At 38.4% G+C, this 25,609-nt stretch overlaps 1 protein-coding gene across 1 annotated transcript in view; it reads left to right on the forward strand.

The window, feature by feature from the left end:
- The window catches only part of ABCC4 (ATP-binding cassette, sub-family C (CFTR/MRP), member 4), a 142,558-nt gene that overhangs the window by 65,909 nt on the left and 51,040 nt on the right, over positions 1 to 25,609 (forward strand). Inside the window, 1 exon segment of the mRNA XM_009325566.1 lies at positions 8,509 to 8,588. Coding sequence (XP_009323841.1) covers positions 8,509 to 8,588 — 80 coding nt within the window.

Consider the following 25,609-nt stretch of genomic DNA (forward strand, 5'->3'; position numbering starts at 1 on the left):
GTATTGTGATGAGAACTTGAAGTAGGTAACTTTACATCTGGAATAGAAAAAGCAGGTGGTGTAAATCAACAGAAAATTGTGTAGATAGTGTACAACTTGACATCTTTTTAAATGCCAGTTGATAAGAAGTTGCAAGTGGTTACCATTTTTTAATTTTTTTTTCTTCTCCCTTTAGGAGTGGGAAGGAGGCCAGTGTCAACTCTTCCTGTACCCCTTCCTCTGTATAAATACCTTTTTTTTTTTTGTTCAGTTGGACTGTGTGCTTTAAAAATACCTTGTTGCTTATGTTGTAGTATACAGCAGAAATTAAGTTGTGCTGTATTTTGGCAGTACATTAGAGTTGGTGGCTTGGTTTTAGTTTTTCATTTGTTTCAGTATGTTTAAATGTAGATTTTATTCATTAAACTCAGGATAACTTAAAATAGCTCCAGCGAATAAAAATGAGTTTAAAATAAGCAGAAAGGATATCGAGAGCTTAACTTCTGGAATTGTTAGAACTTTTTTCTGGCAATCTTCATCACAGAATTACGTATGAATGGTTTACTATTATTCCAGGGATTGGGGTGGGGGGCGGGCAGGTGTCTGCTTTCATTGTCATTCTAATTATGAAGCAGAGATGTAGCTTTGTACTCAGGTTATGGGATAAAGAAGTTTGTTCTTTGAATGATTCCAATACTTTCTTTCACAATAAATTAACATTCACAGATTATTTCTTTTGTAATTGTTGGGGTAGGGGGTATCATTGCAGGGATCAATAATTTGAAAGTTGCTAATGAATACATTATCCGAGATATATCATACTTTTGTAAAAGAGGTCATTTTGTTAGCAAGTATAATACAGCACCAAAGTTAAACTCTGTTCTGCAAATTCTGTTACAGCTGAAATTGTAGCCAACTTGGTTAATTGGTAGTCTTATATAATATGAAAGGCAGTTACAGCGCAGAAGGTATTTCAAGATTTCTCATGAAAGCAGTTTGAGAAAGAAGGAAAGTTATACTCCCCCCCCCATCCAAGATGTTTTTCTTTGTGTGCTTCTGTTTTTAATGAAGACTAATTTATATATTCTTTCTACATTGTATTGTAAGTGAGGAGATGGGCTTTGGCTGGTGATAACTGATGTTAATACAGATGCTTTTCTGAGCACACCCATGAAAAAAGACAAGTCAACTGTATCACATAATTTAGCAAAGGGCTAAGTCAGCTTGCATGGAGCATGGACCTATTTTGATTTTCTACAACCAGCGTAATTCTAATCAGTAGGCCATTAGAGTACTGTGTGTTTCTAGTGGACTGGAAAGCTCAAGAAACAACTGTACAGTTAGGATCAACGTATTTGTACTAGGTAATGTAGATGTCTCCATCAGCAGTAAAAACAGAAATTCGTTTCCAAAGAAGCCTATTTTCCATTCTTATCTTTGTCGTAGTTATACTTCTTTCTTTAAATCCTACACTTAAAAATAAGATCAAACACAGTGTTCACGTTTTCTTCTCGTTTCCTAACTGTTTTCCTGTTTGACAGCATTCGTGTAAAAAGTCCTTTTCAAGTAGTAAATTCATTTGGATAGACAGCATCCCACCTGAATTCATTACGTGCTGGCAGTTTAGATAAATGGATATTATGATCTCAGCATATTTTGGCCCAGCACCACTGTGCCCATTTGCAAAAGTCTAAGAAAGTGATAATATTCCTGTCAGTTTCAGGCTGCTAAAGAAAAAAAAGGGGTAGAATTTCTTATTTATATTTATAGGATGCCTGTGGGGAAGACGGTAATGCTGTATATGGCAGTTTGTGTGGACATGCAGTGCTAAACATATATTAAAAAAAGATAACAGACCTATTGACGTTTCTTTGTAGAAATATGGAAGAAAAGCCAGAGTAGATCAGTAATTGACAGCTATGCAGGAGATGCATTTCCAGATTTCTTTCTGAAGAAATATTTCACAAACTTACAATTCCTCTCAAAGTCAGTAATCCATCTTTAATTATTTTCTTGATTTCATAGTTGTATTTTACAAGGTTGATGTAATGTCTGCTTCCTGCCAACATTTGATATGGACAATCCACTTTGTCGCTGCTTTGATGAAACGGAAGGCTGCTTGTAGTTGCAGTACTTTTTTTTTTTCTTTTTTTCTTTTTTTTCAGCGTATGTGAGTGAACTGAGCACAGGTGAAGACTTACCAGTCACTGAATGCCATAGCTTAACAGCAAGATATGTGGGGAGCTGTCAATTTATACCACTGGCAGAATGGGAAACATGTTCAATGTAGTTAAATTGATGGGCGTTTAAACGTACCCAGTTCTGTGCAGCTATTTCTTTTATTCCTACCTTTGAGTATGCTTTTATTACCACACACACACTTCTGAGCATTATTTTACTACCAAGCGTACGTTTAAAATTACTTTCGTTTTATAAGCTGTAATTTGGACTGTTAAAGTACGTGATTTCTCTCTTTAGGGTAAGATAACACCTCTACATATACACAAACGGGGGCATGGTCTGTTGTAGCGCGTCTCCCCGGGTCCGAGCGCAGTGATGACACCCTGCCGTGGTGGCCACCCTCGCGCCGGCGCTCTGCCTCCCTCGTGCAGGGGGTGCCCCGCTGCGTGGTGTCAGCAGAGTGTGATGCTCGGGGGGCTTCTCCTCCTCCCTGGGTAAAGTAGGTGGCGGTGAAGTGTGCGCTTTCGACCGTCTGACATCGGTCCCTCTAAATTAAAGTTGTCTTGGACTAGAAGAGCATCTCTGTGGCATGACTGCCTTCAATCCCAGTTGGGGTTGCTTACGTTTAGTTATACATGTATGAATAAGTACCTTGTTGAATCCATTCCTAGCGGTACAAGTTGTTTTCAGACAGGTTTCTGTGAGTTTGCAGCAGGAGTGGGAGATAATAGTGTTTAATTTATTACTTTTTTTCTTCATGGAGGCTGGGCAGAGGGGGAGTGTTCCTGGCTTCACTGTTGCAGAGTAGATAAAGAGATTTTGAATATTTTTTTCCCCTGGTAAATGCTGTGTACTTGTGAAAATTGATACTGAGGCCAATTGCCATGAAGGAGTTTAGGTTACTATGCAAAGCAGTATTTATTAATAACATTTGTGTATTGAACTAAAGTGCGATGCAATTAAAATTCCCTGGATTGAGGATTAGCCTGATCTCTGAGGGGAAAAAAATTCCAAGAGCATGCACCCGTGCACGCACATGCACACACAAGTGGCAAAAGCTTTCTGTCCCTCGAAGGACCTTCTCTTAAAACCTTTTTCTTTCCAAAGAGGCAAATCAGCGGACTAGAGAAGTAGCAACAAAGTATTTCTGCAATGTGTTATGAAGCAAGTGGCTATAAAGGCTTTGTAAACTCCTTGCAAGATATATAAAATCAATCTGCCCACTCTATTCTGTTATACAGAAGTATTTCAGTGAATGCACTGGCCAACAAAGTATACTAGAAATGCCAAATACATTTAGGAATAATGTACTGCTGCTCTTAGGGTCCTTGATATTTGGAATTTAGGTTGCACAACATTGAATGCTATTGGTGGCATTTGGCTGTTCCAGTGGAGGATCCTAGTTTCTTGTTTAAAAAAAAAAAAAAAATCCTTTTCTTTTCTGATGTTTACATCCTAAGTGTTGATTTAGTTTGGATTATATTTCTTTCATCGTGAAGTATGTATAAACATTTTAAATAGGTGTGGCACACTGTCAAGTGTTTTCATTATTTGGATGATAGGTTTGAACATCTATTCCAGAGTATCAGTAGGCACCTGCAGAAGCAAAGTGGGTATGTAGCACCTGAACACATTCTGATTCATGCAATTAAAGCAGTTTACAGAGTGAGGAAGAAAAGAATATCACATACTGAAGTTTGATGTCTTTTTCATGGAGAACAAAAGAGGTTTGATTCTTTCACTTCTAGTTTAGCCTAACTATTGTGTAGTGGAGGAGGTTTAATGAATCATTGTTTAACTTTGATACTGCCAAGTATTTGACCATTAAATAGTCTGAAATGTGTACATAGCACTTTGGTGACAGACCCTTATTTAACTGTGATTAATTGGCATTGAATAGTTATTTAATTACTTTGGAAGAAATCTAACAACAGTGTGTGTTCTGATTAAGTTATTTGATGTAAAAACAAACATAGGACTATTGAAGAGAGCACGTTCCCTTTTGCAGCTTGCTACTGACACTGCACACCATGTAGAAGCCTGAGAATGATTAAAACAGCAGATACTATTCACAAATTTGGATGCTGTTGTAACATTGGCATACTTAGTTCTTGATTTCTTAAATGACTTTTTTTGTTAGTGGTTTCATGAAATTTCCTTTGCCTTACAAGTTTTAGATTTAGTATTTGCTTTTTGCTTTTGAAGCCCAGACTGAAACTCATTGGGATAAGTAAAGGGTGCAAGTATTAAGTGAGCTTGAAAATTTTTGTAAATTGAAAATACTGGACTAGATACAAGAATTACTGTCTCATGGCATGTATCTATATCACAGAAATGGTCACGTAAGGAATTTGGGTTTTTTGGAAGTATGAAGTATTGTGGGAAGGTGATGTTGATAGTTTGTAAGTTTGGGAGAGAAAGATATTAGAAGTTTTGGAGAGAATTTTTTTTTTTTTTGCAAGTTGTGCAGGTCCTGCCCTTCTTGAATAGCAGATGCAACAGTTTCTTTAATCTGAAGAACCATTCCCAAAAGTTAGGTTTGCAAATGCTGGCAGAAACTGTAGTCATAACTCTAAGCATTTTGAGTCCTGACTCAAAATGGCTACTTTAACTTTCATATCTAGAATGTCTTCTCTTGCATGCTTAACAATGCATAAGCAAGCCACTGATTTACTGTGCTTCCAGTAAGTGGAAACAGTTGTTTCTTCATACCTTGCGAAACAGACCTCATTTACTTGTAGACATCTTTATAAATGTAGCAATCGCTCTGGATGCAATATCATGATGGCTATGGGGCATTTTGCAGATATTCCCAAAGCATAGCATTTCTGCTTGGAGGCGCATTGCTCTCTCTAGTATATGGTGAGGGAACTTGCTTGCTTTAGTGGGTTACTGTAGCTTGCTTCTGCGTAGTGCTGAATAAAATGCCAGTTCAGTTATATCCGTATGAACAGGATTTGAAATACATCTCCAGGCCTGTGTTCTCTCTTACACAGTCATTGGGGTAATATCATTGAAAACCAGCAACAACAAAAATAGGGCTAAGGCATGTGGCTTTGTCGCTTGCTTTTAGCAGTAGAAAAGTATTAGTGCTCACTGGATTAACGTTATGAGAGGGGGATGTGGACCTCTTAGCAAGAAGTGAGGTATTTTCCTAGGCTTAATAACTTCAGGTGTCGTTTTCCAGAATTACTGTGTGCAAACACTAAATAGACCGTAAATTACTTCTTTCAGTAACTTGAAAATTAAATAAATGAAGTTCTGCTACCAGAGATTCACCTGCATATTTATTTGGGAAGCGGCTGATTCACATCCCCACTGCTTAAATTGCTTTAATTGTGTCAGGTGGACTGTAAAAGGTTCCAGTTTTCAAGGGTTGTCTTTTTGATATACCATTTCTTCTGCTCGCTCATATTTTAGTCCATGTCATTTTACAGAATTACTGTATTTACATTTTAAAGAGGATTAGGCAGATTAAAAGATGTTTTCATGTTTTATTGATAATGTCAGATTAATTTCCACTTTCCTACTGGCAGCTCGCAGCTCTGTCAAAGCGCAGTCTGTAGAAACACTGTTATACTTAACAATTTCATAAGGCAATTGCCAAAAATACAGTTTTGGCAATTAATTAGCAGCTTGATTACCAATGGGAACTGGGGTAGTTGGTGGTTAGTGGATATATGGAAGAGATAGTAAGACCAGAGGACTACCGAGCCCAGCTCAAGTGAGCTAAGTTTTCCTTCAATGTCCATGTTCCTCAAACAACTTCACTAGAAGAAATGTACTGTGGAGGAGAACATTGCCACAGTCGCTCTTGGTGTGCGGGATGAAGGCAAGTATTCTGCAGCTCTCATTTATATCTATGCTGGCTTATTACCCCCGAAAACACTGGAACAGATCTGTATCATGCTTGCAGTCTAAAGCCCTCCTTGTCTCAACACTGAAACTTTCTCAGAAAATGGCTGGAGATTGTCACAGTCTCCAAACAATTGCCGAAAAAACCCAAAACCCAGACTCAAAATCTGCAAAATTTCTCCTTGAGCAACTTTAATGGGTCATTCTTCAATAGAAATGAGAACTGAACTCCAAGATGCTGTTGGAACTGAAACTAAAATTGCTGTCGACAGCAGGCATTTTGTAATGGCTTCTCTCCTCTAGCCCTTAAGGCTTCGTTCTTACCATACAAAATGAGAGTGTTGGATGTGCTCTTCCACTTGTGGGATGAGGGAGATCGTGAAGGCATCGCTTGATTCCTGGAGGTGCCGGCATTGTCCTGACCTGTGCTATGGCCATGGGAAGTGGCTAGCCTCCCAGCAGTGTCGCATGGGATGGCCTTTGCGCAATAGCTTCTTACATCAGTCTGAAACCTCTACAAATAAAACTTATTTTGTGTTAAAAGGCAAAGGGGGATTCTAAGGCTGAATTGAGGTGGGGTTTGCTCGCTATGGGAGTAATCCTTTGCCCTTGTGTACAGCTTGTCATCGGTGGTTATCACAGCGTTTCACAGAGGGGCTTGGCACTGTCACCTCTCCTTGCTCTGCTCTTCACCCTGTAAAATAAAGTGAAGTCACTCAGGAGGCAACTGGCAAAGCTGGGAACAGATTGCTAATACCCTGAGCCCAATCCATTATGCCATCTTGTTTCCCTCATCTGCCCCTCCTGGACAGGCCGCTAAGGAAAGCTCTGTCAGAAGGAAGCATTATTTAACCCCTTTGAACGATTTTGTTTTTGCCAGTGAAGTCTTGGTTCATTTGAAAATAACCTGGAATGTGATATTTAGGGATATTAAGAAACCTGAACTACAGCATGTATGCAATATGTGCTAGATCACTCTTCCGTGGCCACTCTCCATCTAAGGAAATCACAGGAAAAGGAAACTTTAAAAAAAATTGCCTCGGAGTTCCTTCTGATGTTTCTACCCCAACATGAAATAAGTGAAAGGGAACATCCCAAGCTGCCATTCCCAGTAGAAACAGATGAAAGAGATTTTGCTGAGCCTTGTGCTGCTATATACCCTTCCTCTCTGTGTGGAAAGCCTAAAAATAGGATGAATTCTACTGTTGTCTGCCTTAAGTAACTGCCTTTGGTAGTAAAGTACTGTGGAACAAGTTGTTCGCCAGCGGTATCTTTCTTTGGAGTCATGTCTCAGACCTGAGGAGAGGATGTTTTCCATATTGCTTGGTGTGGAACAGAAATTCCGTTAAAAAAAGAAATGAATGTTATGCAACAAAATCTGTAATTCCAAGACAGCCGTGAACAGAAAACTAGACTGATGGTTGCTACAGAAGTTACTTCAGTATCTCTTATCTCTGAATTATGTCTCCAGCGCACTCCATGGAAACTTTAAACTTAACTACTTTCAGTTTAATGAGCTCCTTTGAAAAGAAAAAAAAAAAAAAAGCCTTTTGTTGCCAATGCAGTGAATGTGTTTGTACCAGTTAGAAGTAATAATTGAATCAAGATATATGTAGATAAAAAAGCAATGTGAATGCATGTACGGACATTACACACCTTAGAAAAGGCCAGATTCCCATCCTTTGCTTAGTTTCTTTCCTGGTGAGCAGAGATACTGATTAATAGAGAAAGATGCTAATCCACTTATGGGTGGCAGCATTGTGACTTTAATTATTAAAGAACTCTTGCTATAACTGATTTTTTCACTCAAGTAGAACTTGGGAAAATAGGGAAGTGTAAATGCTTCACTGACAGCAGATTAAAAATTGTTTTATTAGTTTTAATAAAGATCAGTATTGTCAAGGTTTTGAATAGGTATAAATGTAAGGCTGCATGAACGCAAATCTATCTCAAATTTTATTTCAGAAACAGCTGCAATTTGAATCCACTTATAATGGTGGAGGGGTGGGAACAAATACTAAAAAGGATCAGTTAGATCAACTGTGATCTATCGGGGACATGCACGCACTAGTGAGTTTCAGTCAAGGATAGGAGCAGATTCTGGCTGATGTTACTTGACGAAACTTGCATTAAGCTATCTGAACTGTAAACCTTTACCTGCACATGTTGAGCATATAAAGCATGTGTGGTTCACCTGTTAAATTCCGTTGAACTATTTTCAAAGCCCACTTTAATTTTTTCCTAGCAGTTTAAGTAAAGGTTTTATATTCGGGTGAAAGGCATTTGTAAAAAAAGTATCCTTCTTCAAAATATATTGCAGTGGTTGTAAAAGATTCCCTTCATGGTGGTTTCAGAAAGTATCTTTTTATGTTTAGATTCCAGCTGTCTCCTTTTTACTGCTACTAAAATGGTAAAATATGGTGTGTTTAAGACATTTTGATCTTTAAGGAATTATATTTACTTTCTTTTTCTTCTCCAACCCTGTTTCTATAGGAAGAATCTTAAATCGTTTCTCCAAAGATATTGGCCACCTGGATGACTTGCTTCCATTGACGTTTTTGGACTTCGTGCAGGTAATTCAGTTGCTACTGTCAAAGACTTCTGCAGTGCATTCTGAATTTAGATTCCTCTATGCTTTGGTGAAGATCAGCTATTTGTCACAGATGTAGCAGAGTTGAATGAAAAGGCTTGTTTGTGAAAGAAAGGTGCGGTTGAAATTTAATGTGTCAGTAAAAAGCTAACATGAGTAATAACTGGCAGGTAGGAGTGGCTATACACAGCTTGCTATTATGTCAAGATTTCAGTTCATAGTAGCTACATGCTTGGTAAATTGCTCCTGATTTGCCTCCAAGCAATCTGGCAAGCTTATTGCTGTTATAAGAAATATGTCCATAGTAAAGAAACAATCAACTCACATGAAAAGATAGCACAGATTAACCTAATTACGTGTCTACTTCCACAAAGAATCAAATGCTTACCACACCATTTTGGATTAGAATAGGTGTGGCTATTTACAAAGAAAAGATTAGTAGTAATAGGGTGAATATAATAGCCTTAATAGGAACAAGTGAAATAAGTTGCTGCAGACAAGAAAGATGGACAAAGCACTGAGCTTTTGGTGATGATGAAAGGATAAAGGATTATATATGACATCAAGGTAATTTTTCTGTTGCAGTTGCTATTAATCCTCCTTGTAAAAAATTGCAGAAGGATAAAGCTGCAAAAAAATTGATCGTAGTATATCAAAATAACGTGCATCACAGAAGACACAGAATTGTGGAGGCCAGAGAAAGAAATGACATAGTGGATCATCTGGATCCACTTAGTGGGTCAGACCTGGCATGCTCAAGTCAGAAATGTTTCTTAAGGTGCTATTGCTAACTTTGCTTTGTCTCTTAGAGATAGCTTATTCAGGATCTAAACCTTGTTTTGACTTCTTTAAGAATAAACCAAAGACATTTTGGGTTGAGCAGTTCAATCATGTTGTTAATGCTGAACTCTTGAAAATAGGAAAAAAAAATTATTCCAAGGAGTTAGTAAAAACACTTCTTAAGATAAAGTCTTTTTCCTAGTTTAGTGAAGTTGTGTTAAAGTTGAGGTGTGTGTTTGTTTTTCAAAGCATTACAGTGCCACATGTCATTTTGGGGAAGAAAGGAAGGTGATGTGTTTTACCTATCAATTAAAGCAATTGGGGTTTTTTGTGAGTTAGGGAGTTGCTTATAGTGAATATTAAGGTTTTGAATTCATGGGCTTTTAAGGCCCTGACAAATTCTTTCCTGAAAGTGCAATATAAACATCTTTCTATAATATACTCCTCGTTTTCTACTGTTTGTACAGATTGCAAATTTTCTTCAGTCTCATTGACTGTCTGATTAGACGGAATATCTTACTTTATTTCAGCTCTCTTGGGACAATACATATGTGCCTTTCTTTTTGGCTGGAAGCTCAGGCTGACCTGCAATCCTTATCCTCTTCTCTTAGCTTAGGCCGAGCAATGCAGAGGGGTTTGTATTTGCATAGGTTTGTTCCCTTTACACCAGACTGCACTGTGTATGTTCATACTACATACTACTCATGGCCAGAGCATCCTCTGGGTCCTGTGGTCGTGAGATAAAATGATTAACCCTTTTCCTTAGTTCCGTGCATTTACAATAAGGTGAGAGTTGTGTTGCAGCCCACTTGCATGGTGTTTTTATAGCAAGCAACTGAGTGGGTGTTTTGCATGCCCCAGCATGTGGTTTAAAGGCATGTGGGGATGTCTGAGGATGCAAAATTTGCTGGGAAAATGTTAGAGAAGTCTGCGTAAGCAGAGGGAGCCAGAATTGGTGTGGTCTTGTCCGTACTTCCTTTTGGGAGCAGGCCCTGAAGCAAACTGTCTTGAGAATTACACTCTCTTTTTCTGAGGGAACCAACTGGTTTGCTCCAAAAGAAAGCTAAGAAAGGAGGTAACCTGTATGCATGGCACATACAGAGAACCAAAACATCTACTAGTGAATTGGAAAATCTAGTTACTTGACCAGTGTATAGATACCTTAGGCAGTATAGGCTTACCAAAACTTAACTCGTCTGGGATGAAAGAGTGAAGGCTGTTGCTCTAGATGTGCTTGTTTTCTTCTTTCAAGCTCCTACTGTAAACCACATTTTGTAAACATTTCCTGTCGTGTTGATTATTACTTTGTGTGTTTCTTTTAAATTGACTATTGAATAACTTGTCAAATTCTGAAGTTTGTATTTTAAGTGACAAGTTTTCCTTTTCAAAAAAGTAGAGTAGATGTTACATGTCCAGTACGCTATTAAAATGATACTATGTTTCAAAGCTTGCTTGTTCTATTTGGCATCAGAAAAGAAAATTTAGGAACTTACTGTTGTTTAATAACGCACTACTATCCATAAGACAAAAGCACTTCCTTCTTGGCAGGTTTTCTAAAACTTGGTATTCTTGATCAGCAGGCTTGTTGGTTAGTGGATGCCTTTTGAAATTCAATAGCAAAGAGATGATATTTATTCCTGAAGAAGCACAGATTTTTACAAAGGATAACTTATCAATTATGATAGAGATCTTTTGTCACTTGTTTTGTTTGCAGGTGTCTTTTATAAGACTTCCTATAATCCCTTCAGGAAGAAATATTTTCTCCTTTCTAAAAACAGTATTAGCTAAATATAAAAGCTCTGATCCCAGCCATTGTTGCTGATTCTTTGAGAGACATTTCCCAACATTCATTGTTTAAATGGTTGTCAGGAGGAATCAAGTGAAACTTAATAAACAATGCAGTAACTGGTTCATCTTACTTTGTGTGTAGAAGCTTTTCTTGAGCGGATTTGCATTGAAGAAGTGGTCCTTTTTCTAAGTTATTGCTAGGATTATTGTGAAGCATTCCACCCTTTTACTATATTGGCAAGTGAGTGTATAATTTCTGCGCAAATAAACACAACGTGATTGGACAGCCAAAAACTACAATATGAGCCCATTTAAATACCTATAAATAAATAAATAAAATCTACTTCTTTCGAGAACTTCATAATTACACTGAGTACAGATTTTAAGGCAATGCTAAAAAGTGATAATGTTCTTTCTAGAGTCCCTAATAAGATTTATACACTGCAATACAGTCGTTACGAGCATGATTAGTCTAGACAGCTATACTGGATGAAAATTAATTCCTTGAACTAAGAGTTGAATTTTTTACCTCTTCCCTTGAGTCAATGAAGAAGAAACAGTCAGTTCTCTTCAAGACAGTGGATAGTTACTGTATGCTTATTTGTTAAAGCAAAAATAAAAGGTATGTGGGCAAGCACAAAAATGCATTATAGACCTGTGTATTCTTCTGAAAACCTGGCTAGATTTTGCAAAACTGTTGCTTTGCAGTAGCTCCCAAAGTAGTAACTCTCACTATGTTTAAGGTTTCCTGCCGTCCTTCCTTTCTTTGGTTTTAAGTGCACCAAAATATAGCACACCTGTCTTTGGAGACATTGGGGGCAGGAGAGGCAGTCCTCACTAGGAGGAGGCAGTCATTTTTAATTCTTAAGTTATGAAACTTAACGGCATATGAGACATGTCATGTTAGTGCAGTTGACTATCTTTTCGTAGAAATTACTGCTGTGTCCACAAGATTTATAAATAAAAAATAAGTCTCTTTTATGAAAACATGTTTATGGCTATTGCTTGACGACATGGCTGTTGAACAGAACTCTGTGGGTAGATGGGAAGTATAGAAACTGAAAAGAAACCAAAGGTTAAGTTAGGCACTTCAACTGAGATATCTGTAATTGTACATTTACAGTCCAGTTCAAAGCTCATTAAAGTAAAAAATAAACTTTACAGTCCACAGTCTAAGCCTGGGCCTTATCTTCTGTAATGGATTCTGGCTAGCCATAAGGTTCCATACCAGCTCTCCTGAAAAATGAAATAAAAAGCAATTCTGTGTTCACTATGACACTTGTTATTTCTACTAAATACAGCACTAAGTAAGTTTGTAAAATCAGGTAGTAATTAATGTTTGTAGGTTGATTCAGATAGTTAAAAAGCTGAATTAACTTGTTTAGTGAAGATGGTGTATTTTTTTGTTTGCTCGCATATTTTTAATCACTTGCCTTAGTACTGTTAGCCTCCCTAGCCTCAGTCCCTTTCTTTTTCCTGTCCTGAGTTACGTATTTTTTAGCAGGTGTTTTCCAACTAAGTTAGTCTCCTCGGGTAAGGGACTACTTGTGTGAAGGCCCTTACAGTGCTTTAAAACTTTCTAATGGGATTTAAACATCTACTTCATTTAGATATATATGCTTTATTTATGTATTTGTTAGTTTAATCAGAGGGCAGGGCTGACAGCAGCCTCAAAGAGCTACTCAAATGCAAATAATTGCAGAAATGCTTTCTTTAGTTGGTACGAACTTGATCATCCTATAAATAAGTGCAAAGGGACTTAAGGAAGTCAGGTGCCATTTAAGATGACTGGGATTTTGTTACTCAATTTTCTTAGGCTCCTCTGAAAATACCAGCTGATTTACTCAGTGTTGTAACCAAGTGTCGTTCCTCCTTCTGCCTTAAGCTCTGTGGGAGTACAAGGTTCTGTTGATGTGGACGTCACTGGTAGGTGTGGGGCTTCTAGTTTAAAATGTCGTGGTTAAAATGCATAGCAATGTCTAGCTCAATGCAGCACTAATAAAACGCACTATACTAATTTGGGAAAAGATCAGCCAAGGAATAGAATAAAATAATTTAACGAGGAAGTATTAGGAATTAAGAATCCAATATATTTAATAGTTTTTTATGCACGTTAGCCCAGATATTCCTAAGTGGCCGCTATTTTGGATGCTGTATTTTTGAGAACTCATCAAAGGCTTGTTTTTAGTACCTGAATCTCACTTTGACTTGAGATAGATCTGCAGAGGCTTAACATCTTTTAACTGTGGTCTTAGGTGATGCAGGATGCGTACCCAAACTGATAAACTACTGCTTGAAAATTTTATCTATAAACTGATTGAATACCTAGGATCGTGAAATATATTTCAGACTTTTTATTTTGTTTTGTTAATTATCATGATAAATTTTAAAGGGTGGGTTTTTTCCTGTAGTTTCTTGCCCTTTTAATTCTTCAGTGATCTCATTACCTGTTAACAGAGTTGATTTTCTGCTTTAGTTTCTAGTGGATTTGAGTAACTTAATGTGATGGCCCCTTCATTTTGATTTCTTCCCCTATGTTGGATTGGGGGGAAAAAACCATGATCTGTTTTGTTTCTGGAGAACACTGTGAACACGTGAACTATCTGCAGCTGCCCTTGGAAAAGGGCAGTGATTTATTGAGGAAAACTGAATTACAAAACCTTTTTCCTCCCCAAAATCAACAGCTTGACTGAGTTTAAATAACTGACTTTTCATATCCTTTCATCACATACAAAGACCTAATCCTGAGACTACTTGAGCCACCAATGTAGGCTGTGGCTGAGACCACCACTGAATGTGCCATTCCCTTCTCACCACACACAAAACACATTGACTGCAGCTTTATGAAGTGAAAATGCTGAAGAAAAGGAAAATGTGAAGGAGGTGTCCACAGTCATTTCTTTAAAAAAAAAAAAAAAAAGCGCTGCTGCATCTGGATATTAGGAACAAAAAGTGCCTCAGACTGGAATAATAGCTCGGGTCACTTGCTTTCGTATGTGCACAAGAGTGGAACTGCCATTCCTTGTTTCAGTACCACTGACCCTTGCATTTTATTGTGTGAAGATGTCAGGGAAAGTGTGTAGAAGGAATTCCAGGATCTTTTAGTTTAACAATGACATTGTTATTTTGTGATTTCTGTGAGAGGTGGGATTCCTGGGGGTTTTGTTGTGTTGTTTTTTCCAGTTTAGCCTGTTTTCTTAATGTATGCATGTGTGAGTTTTAAGAGATATTTTTATTCATTAAAGAATAGTTCTTTCTGTGTGTTTGCATGTGTGTGTTTAAAATATGATCATAAATATGTTGCGAGAAAATAACCAGTGGTGGGATCTATGTTAAATGTCAGCATATTCTCTTTAGCCTGGTATGTAGACCAGACCTGTACTTGGAGACACCTTTTGGTTTCCCTTCTGCTGAATCCTGGTAGTTTTGCTTGATGGGTAGATCACAAGATTCTGCAGCTGTGCTGAGGTTTAAATGAAAAATAAATAAATTTAAAAAACAGTTGCCTGGTGGCACTTGACTTCAGAAATCTCACTGAACTACTCTTTGTGGAACTGATGTTCTAACTGTACATTCCCAAGATGCATACTACAGTGCATCTTGCTAGTGCATAATGAAAGACCATTTAAAACTTAAAGAAAAATAATAGGGGTATGTATTTTTTCATTGGTTACTTTTGAGCTCTAATTTCAGAAGAGGTTAAAATCATAAAATCATGGAATAGTTTGGGTTGGAAGGGACCTCTAAAGGTCATCTGGTCCAACCCCCCTGCCGTGGGCAGGGACATCTTCAACTAAATCAGGTTGCTCAGAGCCCCGTCCAACCTGACCTTGAATGTTTCCAGGGATGGGGCATCCACCACCTCTCTGGGCAACCTCTTCCAGTGTTTCACCACCCTCAGCGTAAAAAATCTCTTCCTTATATCTAGTCTAAATCTACCCCCCTTTAGTTTAAAGCCATTATGATCATTATGTTAAAAACTAATTTTTGGTATAGTCATTTGATATTCGTATGTGCCTTCAGTTTTGCTGTTCTCTTTGAAATAAAAAGGGGTTATACACTGCGTTGTTAAACAAAAACCTGTCCATCCTGCCTGCCTGGTCGTCGTCATCTCATCTCCTCCCCCCCCCCCCCCAAAAAAAAAAAAAAAAAGAAAAAGAAGGGTGGGAGGTTGAGGGGGAAGAGGAGGCTTGGGTTGCACTTGTGTCACCAAGACCAACATGCAGGAGCTGTGAATTTAGTACAGACGCTTGTCTAAAAAATGCAGTTCTTTATTGACTTTTCATTCCTCTGTCCTTGAATGTCTTGATTGTTAAATCCCAGTAGCCAATTAGTCTTGTTGATGGTGACCAGCAGTGGAAATAATCTATGCCAAAGCTATTGCTGGTCTTTACTCTGTACCTGTCATCACATTCCTCTGAATGTAAGGATGAGTGTCTTACATCATACACACTGCGTATTTACTCGAATTGATGGTATGTGTATAGGACAAAACGTGTGAAGTCTGGAGTCGCTGCTAATAGGTGGATTCCTGTTTATATACAGACCTCTGTTTTCTAAGGAAAGCTAAAGGTCTGTTCTCACTGTAGCGGTCACATGTAATCCAGCCCAATCCTTTCCCTCACCCCATTTTTTTTTCTACATATGTTAACATGTAGAATTTTTGTAAGAATAGGTATGCGTGTCATTCTCCACATATTAGTGTCAAGCCAACAGATATCACTGCAGTAACAAAACTAATTTGTGTGGGAACATAATGTAACTTTTTAAATATTTTAGGGTTTGTATTTACTTAGTATTAATAAGATTTGAAGATGTAACCCCTTATCTAACATGGGAAAGAAGATGAAATCACATTTTTCAGCATTATTTTATTAGCTTTTTTTCATCTTGCTTCCTTGTGTTTCCTTTACCACTTTTCTGCTTTTCTTGTTTTTCTTAATTCTCTCCCTTTTAGTTTTTATACTTCTCCATTTATATGGTAGATGTAGATAATACTTTTGTTACTGGGCTGTTCCTTCCGTTTTCTCAATGAAATGTGGAATACTGGTGTTTTGAATATAGTACACAGAAAAATAAAACATGCTTTCACTTAGTGGAATTCTGCCTTCTCTATTTCTTTTTCTAGAGCATATGAGCATTGTGAGATGCAGTCTTCCTCTTCATTTCTTTAACATTTTGAGCAGATTGTGGCTTAGTGGTAGGAAGACAAAAATGTAGTTGTTCTTGCAGTATTTTGGTATGTTGGACTGAAACCTGTAAATACAAAATTTCAATCAGGTTTAAATTGGCTGTACTCCAAATTGGCTTCTCTGTTTTCTTTGTCAGATTACTCTCAACACATTTTCAGCTACTAGAAGGCAGGATAGTTGTATGGAAGTCCAGTGATGTGCCCCTGTTCTGTGTGGTTTGGAAATTTTCCCCCTTTCGGTTAAGTTGGAATTCGTAAAAGTTCCAGAGAGAGATTCCATTTGTCTGGGACTCTTTATATCTGTATATCTGTGTATCTCTATATATCTTTATATCTTAAATCTATGTTTTGTTTGCTTTTCTTACTGTGAAAGAGGGCAAAGAAATACTCTGATGTAAATGAACTTATGTTCTGCAGTTTTCTCCTTTTCTTTTTGGTCCATCTTTCTATATATACTACTTCTGCTTTTGGTGCCAAAGTGGGAATTTTTATTATTATTATTATTTATAGGTATTTACCTGACTTTTTAAGCATTACTGCAACCTTTCACATCTGTAGCTCAAACTGATGATTATTTTTAAGACTTCTGAAGATCATTAACATTTCTAACACTTCACAGTAGCTAGAAATCTTTTAATTCTGCTGTCAGTCATAGAGTGTAACAATCCTGTTCCAAATGGTGATAAGTACAAATCTTCTAGATTGCCTTAAACTACTGATATACTATAGATAGGACAATGTGTGCTTACAAACAAATTAGGATTTCACTGTTCGGCAAAAGGACTGGAGATTTCACTTTTGATTCAAGAAGGAAGGAGAAACTTGGAGGTAATTTGAATTACTAAGCCATATAGCTGGCACGTGTGTGTGTGTGTTAAATCATTATGCATATTTATGCCCAAAACAAACATGTGGGACAAGGAATTATCTTTAGCGAAAAAAGACTGCATCTCATAGAGATGTGCTGCCAGGGTTATGTGTGCATCTCGTGCAGAACATAAGAACTTTTTTCTTGCTGAAGCTGATACTGTGGCTGCCTGGTGAACTCTGCAGCTGATTTGAAAACTCCGGACAAGTTGGTTCTTCAAAAGGTAGAGGCTGCAGCGTCGGCAGTTTTATACAGCAAAAGATGAGGGTTCAGCTGGGAACTGAATGTCACATGTCTTTAGGAAGCTTATACCTCTTTGTGTTACATCTACATTACAGGATACTTTTGTATCATTTAAAAAAATGGATTCATTTGGATTGCACTTCTGAAATAGTAAAAATTTGTTAAGAAAGGCTCTTTCAAGGGCTTGATAATAGCTATTCTTGCACTGTGGAAGAATAGGATGCTGAGTGATTGCATTTTCTTCCACAATCACGTCCCTAAATCTTTTTTCTTTCTGGTTTTCTTACTGGGTTTTAAGGTCCGTCTAATGTTTAAATAAGCAGAGCACTCTCACGATGAAAGTCACTCGTATACTGAAATAATGGTTTCAGATCTTCCCTTCTAAAACTGAAAACGTGCTAGCTTTGGTACCCAATTCAGTTGTCCATCCTTCTGTTAAACATAATACTGAGAAAATAACATGATACTGAGAAAAATAATTTTTCATTTTTCTCACTGATAGAAAGTCTGGATTTTGGGGTCAGACCTGGTATCAGTTACTTACTTTGGTAAGTGTGTCTTTGTTGATGGTTTGTGATAAATAACTTCTGAAAAGTCTTCCTGATGGTCTTGGAGCATATTTGTAACAAATTATGAATGAGCATGCGCTTACCACAGTAAATAATGTTTGTTCTCTGCCAAGGAAGTTTCTTTTTACTCCTTTAGATGCCACTGTACCTGCAGAGAATGGCTGAACTGGATGAAACCTGATGGTGGTGGTGAGAGGCTGGTGCTGATTAGTTAAAATACGGTTGCTGAAAGCGTCAGGCCACTGTTAAGCTTCCTGGAGCTGAGTGATCACTGAACAGAATGTAGTACTGAAGAATTATGAGTCAAGAGTTTATTTTGAATAGGAAAGTAGTGTTTTATAGCCCTGTCAGAGTGGCAAAGCTCTGGGGAAGTTAGGAAAAAAACCCAGAGACAGGCTAAAAAGCATTTTTTGCATATCTGCTATGAAGGAGTGCGGCCAGAAAAGAACAGAAGGTAGTTTTGTTTCTTAGGATAGCTGATGCTGTAGTCCTTAATATTTTTCATAGTTTTCATTTAACTGGGGTAGAGGGGCTGCTGTGGAACTTACAGAAATATGAATAGTACTTCATTCCACCTAAAAATAAATATGAGTAGTGTATTTTAAATAGCAAGAACAAACAGTAAAATGCTTAAAAGCTTGTAATTGCTGTAAGGCTGAGGAGCTGTGTTACTGAATAACTGATACTCTTTTTAACAGAAGAGCCCACGGTTCAAATGTAGCACAAAGCTTTTAAAGTTGCTGAAAGACCCAGAATTGACTTCTGGCAACACAGTTAGACTTGGCTGAGCAGAAAAGGTCATGCAGTTGAAAATGAGGTATTCTTGGGGAGGGCGCAGGGCTGCTCTGGCATTATGGCCATGAGGGACACAAGGCCTGAGGCAGGAAAGTCCATATAGCTTAAAGATAGAGTTTGCAAAACTGCAACATATGGGGCAGCAGCATCTGTGGTAAGCAATATTTTGCCAGAAATTTGGAAGAACTGGGGAAAAAAGTGCACAGCGTGGATGAAGAGGTTATGATAACATCATCATTAGCTCGGAGGAATTCCTCACAGGAACAGTGGACAGTATTTTAGCAAATACGTCAATGGACTAGACCATAAGAACACTAAATAATGCCATGCAGGGTCACGGCAGCGGTCCGTCTAGGCCAGTGGTCTTTCTGCAGCAGTAGCAATAGTAGATGCTGTTTGGGGAGAGCATGAGAACCTGGCTGCTTTCTGTGGTCCATTCCCTGTTTAGTACCCCAGCATTCACAGTTTTGTGCTGGAGGCGTCAGAAGGCCTATCCCTTCCCAGTCCTTTTACTATGCATTTTTTGCATCATTTTGTATCAGCTTGTAAGATCTGCCTCCTGCATTCTAATAGCTTGAAAGCAGTGAGATATTTGTTGATTTTTTATTATTATTATTATTTTGTTCTATGCATATGCGCACCTTCTATGGAAAGAAAGCAATAATTATCACTGAAAGAAAAACTGCTTTTAGAAGAGTTGTAAGTGGGATAAGACTAAGGACAAATATTGGGGAATCAGCCATTGCTGATAAAGTGCTAAACATATGAGCAAAGAACAAAGTAGGAAATATACCATTTGTAGTAGTACTAAAGAGAAAAGTACCCATTGTTGAATCAAATGTTTTGATTTCCTCAGGGTCTGTGCTCAGTGGGGCTGTCCTGGGCTTATATAGCTGGGGAAAAGTTTTGGAAATGGCTTCTAAGAGGTAGGAGGGGAGCAGAAATTGTCAAGCCATTCTTTATTTTCCTTTAGAAATATCAGTTATTTGGCAGAAGGGACTGATAGAGGAGATGTAAAAACGCATTGCTCTGGGAATCTTGAAGCAAGTGGAACAGCCAACAAAGTGACCACACTTGGAGATGGTGGGGGGTACTGGAGTCACAAACCCCCTAAATTAATATAATGGAAAGGGATGCTTTCTGCTACCTGAGAAGAAGAGTAACTCTGGGAGGGTTGGGTGATGCCAGAAATTTTTCTGTATTGTTTCAGGCAGGTTCTGGCAAGAGCTGTTGAGAAAGCAAAGCGTGTGTGTGTGCATGTTCTACACTTTCTGATTAATGCTGATTCCTCAAGCTACCATGTAAAATTGTGCTTGGCATCTGAGGTGTTCCACAGGAAGATGTAACATATTTGTCATGGTACAAAGAGCACTATGGTTTATGTGAATAGTTTTTGTGTGTGTGCCTTTTTTTCCTTGGGAAAAGAACAGTGTAGGAATATGGCCAAGGACTGTGGACATTTACAGGAGAAGACAACAAACTTAGCACTGCTGAACAACAAAACATACTAACTTTTTGTATCATTTTTATAGGGAGATCAGAATAAAGTTATAACTAACTCCCTATAACTCCAAGAAGAGGACCTCTCACTTTTATATGAATCCTCATTGCAAAGTTGTGCCTTGCTGCCCAAATCACTGAGAACACTTTTGTGCAGAAGTGCATTGTGGGCACACGGTACAAGAGAAGAAAAACATTTGAGAAAATCAAATTAAAGATCCTCTTCAAGTTTTTACTGCTTATAAATAGAAAAATATATTGTCCACAGACATTTACAAGAATGGGTGTTGGCACTGTCCTTTTTTGTGTGACAGTGTTGGTTTCCATGTACAGTGGGTATGAACAGGAGCTGCCTGTAGAGATGAATAAGTAGAGGCCATAGCTTTGGCTCTTATCAGAGCTTGTTTTTTCATGGAAAATCTGTGTTAGCTGGAAGTAACTTATTACCGTGGCCAAAGGGCCCTGGCAACTAACTTCTTACATGAGTGAAGATAATTTATGATAAAAAGGGAAATAACCTTTGTACGATGTAGGAATGTAATATGGAGTTTTAAAGGATGAGTATTTTGAGTGTCTGGCAGAATCGCAAAGTCCAGAGCTTGATTATGCATCTGTTTCTAAAGCATCGATATCTGGAAGTCTCAAAAAACAGATGGACTGTGATTTTTGAGAACTGCTATTGGGATCAAGACCTGCATAAGATAATTAAGCCTCTTGGCTCAGGGTGCCCAGAAAGTCTATGTCTAGCCCTTGTTGTAGGGTAAGAGATTATTGATGATAGGATGCTGTTTAAATATAACAGAATGGTGGCAGTGCCAACGTACCGAAAAAAAGGGTGAAAACACCCTTTTTATTATAAGGTCACTCATTAAAGAACAATTGGACACAGTTCACCATGACCTCAAACAAATATTAAGGCTTCTCACTTAACGGCAAAACGCATGCCAAGTCAAATGAATGAGCATGTTGGTGGCACAGAAAACATTTGCCCTGAGGAGCTAAGTATATGCTTGTTTGCTTGGAAAAACAATGATTCAGGAAGAGTATCTTACAGAGACAAGAACAAATAGAAGGTACTAGCATTAAGAATGTGATTGGGAATTTTGAATACATTTCTGTGGTATATCTGACAGATGTATTCAGCACATTTGCAGTGACATATGGACTTATTTAGGTAACCTCTTGCCGACTAATTGCAAATAGCAGGATTCAGAGGAGGAGAGGGTGTCTCGCAGAAGATAAGACGAGCTTGCTGGTTTTGAAGCTTTTAGAGCTGGCAATATTTAGTTCTTTTTTCTTTCACTCACTTTATCTGAAATTACAATTTTCATTTCTTTCCCAGCTGTGCCTTTTTTCCCCCTTTCAGTGCATTGGTTGTCTTGTCTTTATATTCCCAATTTTCTCATGGATGCACATTTTCCTAAAGCTGAATTAACACTGACTGAAAGCTGTCATTCCTGTCAAAGATTGCTGTCACTGGTTGCTTCAGAAAAGGACAACGTCTGAGATAACTGCAATATTTAAAAGACATGTGCAACACTTTTTCTTCTGTACTCATAAGTCTTCATTGCTTTTTCTCTCAAGACAAATCTGTTCCTGACAGTCTGATGCAAGCAATAGTATAAACAGCCATATGAACTTTTTTTAACCAGTTCTGAATGAAAACCCATAGATTTTATTAAAAAGGTAGTTTAAAGACAAGACTGCGTGCCTCAACTCGGCCACTTTAAGTGAGTAAAATGAAGTAGAGCTGTTAATGTACTAGGATTACAGTACAAAGGTGAAGGGTTTCTATTTGGACGTTTCCTGGGGGTTTTTTTTGTAATAAAGGAGAAAAAACGCAAAAAATCTGTGATGTGGTTTGATATGCTGCTCTGGATGCAGCTGGCCCGAGTGAAGTGTTTATCACTGTGATCTGCTCATTTGCGATGTCTTCTCCCCAGGGAAGCTTGTCCTCTGGTGTGCCAGTGTAACCAGCCGTCTGTGCAGTTGTGCTTTAACAGAGCTGCAGGACAGTCAGTCTAAACAGTCCTGGCTTGAAAAAGAATGTTGTGTTTGGGTTTTTTTTTTAAAAAGTGTTCAAGGAAAAAGAAAATGTCAGAACTGGATTAGGGATTGATTGTGCATGCAGTTATTTGGCAGAGCCAACGAGGAAATAATTTTAGTCAGGGGGAGGGGAGGAGGAGGAAGAGTAGTGATGCCAAGCAAGTACGAACAGAGTGGGGTTTTGTAGTTTCTTGACCTGGCTTTACTTCAGACAGCACAGCCTGACTGAGAGTGCCCTAAGTTAATGCAGTTAAGGTTGCAAACTTGAAATCCAGGATATGCACAGTTGTTATTATTAAATTAATATGGCTTTGTGGCAGTGTCCATGGGCTAATACAATCCTTGGGAGTGCATATTAGGGTCCAAGGAGTCGGAGTCTGGGGGGGTAGGTGTGTTTGACTTCTGCTTAAACATTGGTAAAACCAGTCCTGGAACACCACGGTTCTTGGGTGGGCTTTGACTGCAGATTCAGTCATCAAAATCTAGGTATCTGCTTGTTGGGCTTTAGATGCTTATTTTGCTGTAGTCAGAGGGCATCTAGTCAATACAGTTAGTGGACTCTCGACAAATATTCAGCCATAGGGTAACTTAGGTTATCTGAATGACTTTCTAAGCTCAGCCAAATAGGACAGGAGCTTCCCTATGTAGGTCACATGTAGACTCCCACATTCAGGTTTCTGAGTCTCAAATCCCATCCCTTGGGCTCCATTCGTTCATTAGAGATCCTACCAGGTCACCAGCTACAAGTCCAGAACAGTGTGGTTCCTATGGTAGTAGCTGCTTTGTCATAGCTGTCAAACCCAGCTCGGCATCACACTAGGCACAGACACACAACTGCATGGTACCCCTTATGCATATATTTTATAAGAGATGCTGAAATAAATTGTAAGGTCCATTTTAAAAAAAAAAAAAGCAAAATTTCTTTTTGAATGATGGAAGAAAATGGAAGACCTCAAAGATCTGACTTTGTTGAGCTCATTAGCGAGAAGACAGAGGTGATTCATAGATACTTTCACAAGGAGATAAAGGACTCTAAGAAGTTGAGGGTACCTACCCACTGGAACAAAGTGTCGGCAGACCTGTGGAGTTCAAAACATCTGTACGTGAAGGCTGAGTGCCTTTTTCAAAGAAGTACTTGAGCCAAACATGAAATATTGAGCTCAGGGTATAACTGATATGGAATGGCAGTGATCTACAGGATGGAAGTGTAGACATGAGACATCTTGAACTCTCTAAAGTTTACTTTTCCACTTTTGTCCTGTCAACTTTATTAAATGACTTCAAATGGCTTACAATTTGTCATAAGATTTGTAACATTATATAAAAGGTATAGTCTCTGCAAGAAAGGGAAAAGCTTATAGCATGTAATTCCTATGTTTTTCCAGATTTTTATTGGGTTTTTTTCTTATTGTTTCTTCACTTCGCATTAAATGCTTTTCTATTGTGTGGTTGTGGTACAGAAATACCTTGTTCTTCCTAGATCAAGACCTGTTTGAGATAGAAACTCCTGGATATCACTGTCAGCACCTATAAGAATTACAAATATGTAGGTCATCAGAAGATGAAGGGAAAGCGCATGTTTCGCAAGCGAATGTGCTGACCAGAGCATTCACTTCCCCAGAGGGTTATAGGAGGGTATGCTTGCTCTAGTGAGACGGTAAGACAGGAGATTTCTTGAGGAAAAATAAGCCACAGTGAATGGAGTGACTGACCAAAGCATGAGGGAAATCTTTCAGGACTCTTGCAAGCAAGAGGATGACTCCAACAGAAACAGCACGTGCTTTTCTGTACTCTAGGGATAGAGTACATGGAGTCTGTCAGTGGGAGATTCTTCTTTCTTCAGGGAAACTGAAGCAGATTTGAAGGTGGACATTTGACAATATGGCTCCATTTGGAAGCAAGTTAGATTTCTCCATCCAGGTCTTTTCAGCCTCGGTAGCCTGTGCATCTGTTGTCTTTTGTGTAAGGTGGTCTTGTTTCCAATACTGTGCAATAGCTATAAAAGGTAATTAATCAGCTTATATTTTTTAAAAGAATTTTAAAAGAATTTTAAAAGACTTCTAAATGCTAAAATTAAGAAATATGGTAAAAGACGCTACATATTTCTTTATGTAGCGAAATCTTGCATGCTTACAATTTTGAGTTGTAAGCTGATTCTGCTAGACAAGGTCTAGATATCCAGTCCTGAGCATTTCTTGCTGTGCAAACTGAATACCTAGCTCACTGCTTGTATCCAGAGAGGAGAGCAGTCAGACTGCTCGTGTTATGGTTATCGTCAGCCTACTGATTATCTTGGGTTCTCCTGCTTGCACGCAGTGAATCTACTAGAAGTTGGGGCAGTCTCCAGCTGAAGAGGTTAGTTGTCTCTTGTGAAACTTGCGAACTAAAACCTTTGCCTTACCTCACGCAGTAACTGCATGATTACAGTCTGCAAATGGTTGTGTCTGGCTTTCAGACTACTTCATTAAGAGTTAATTTATATGCAAGTTTGGTTTTCCAAAAAAACAACACACATGACTGATCCACCCTATCATAAATTTTTATAATGATAAGGTGGTGCAGGCTCATCTAAAATTCCTTCCAAAGGCGGTGTCAGATTTTTACTTTAGTCATCCTAACCATCTTTTCCTTCCCTGTATTTTTGCCGTAGCAAGGCTTTGTTTACATGAGCTGGATCCTAATAGATCTACTCCCACTCCTACCCCCACCGGCACTTTGCAACATATTGTAGATTATCATCACTAAAACTTCAGTTTGGCTTTTTTTATTTTTTATTAAGAAACATTTTATTTTCCTCCGAATTCTTTTCCTTGAAGCAGCTTTCCTCAGCGCTTCACTTCAGGCTTGCAGCTGATGGTGCGAGGAGGCAGAAGTACTTCAGAGACTGCTTCTTTGTGACTGTCTAGGAGGTAGCAGAGGGAGAAGGGGAAGGCAGCAGGTGTATAAAGCAGATTTGGGAGTGAGTTGTCAGAAGGAAGGAATAGACTTTGATCTCCGTTTGCCGTTGAGGATGGAGGTGAGGGAGCCTTTAGAAATTGGCTAGCGTGTGGATGGCTGACAGGCTTGGCAGAGACAATGAGCAGTACTGGGAAAAACAGTCATCTAGACAGGAGAAAATTTGGAGGAGGTCAGGAATCTTTATTTCCCTTCTCATCCCATGATAAAAATGGGGTTTTAAAGAACACCAGAGAAGTAGAAGGTAGAGAAGGGCTGACGGCAGTGCT

The sequence above is a fragment of the Pygoscelis adeliae genome, unplaced genomic scaffold (assembly GCF_000699105.1).
Source record: "Pygoscelis adeliae isolate BGI_AS28 unplaced genomic scaffold, ASM69910v1 Scaffold56, whole genome shotgun sequence".
NCBI lineage: Eukaryota > Metazoa > Chordata > Aves > Sphenisciformes > Spheniscidae > Pygoscelis > Pygoscelis adeliae.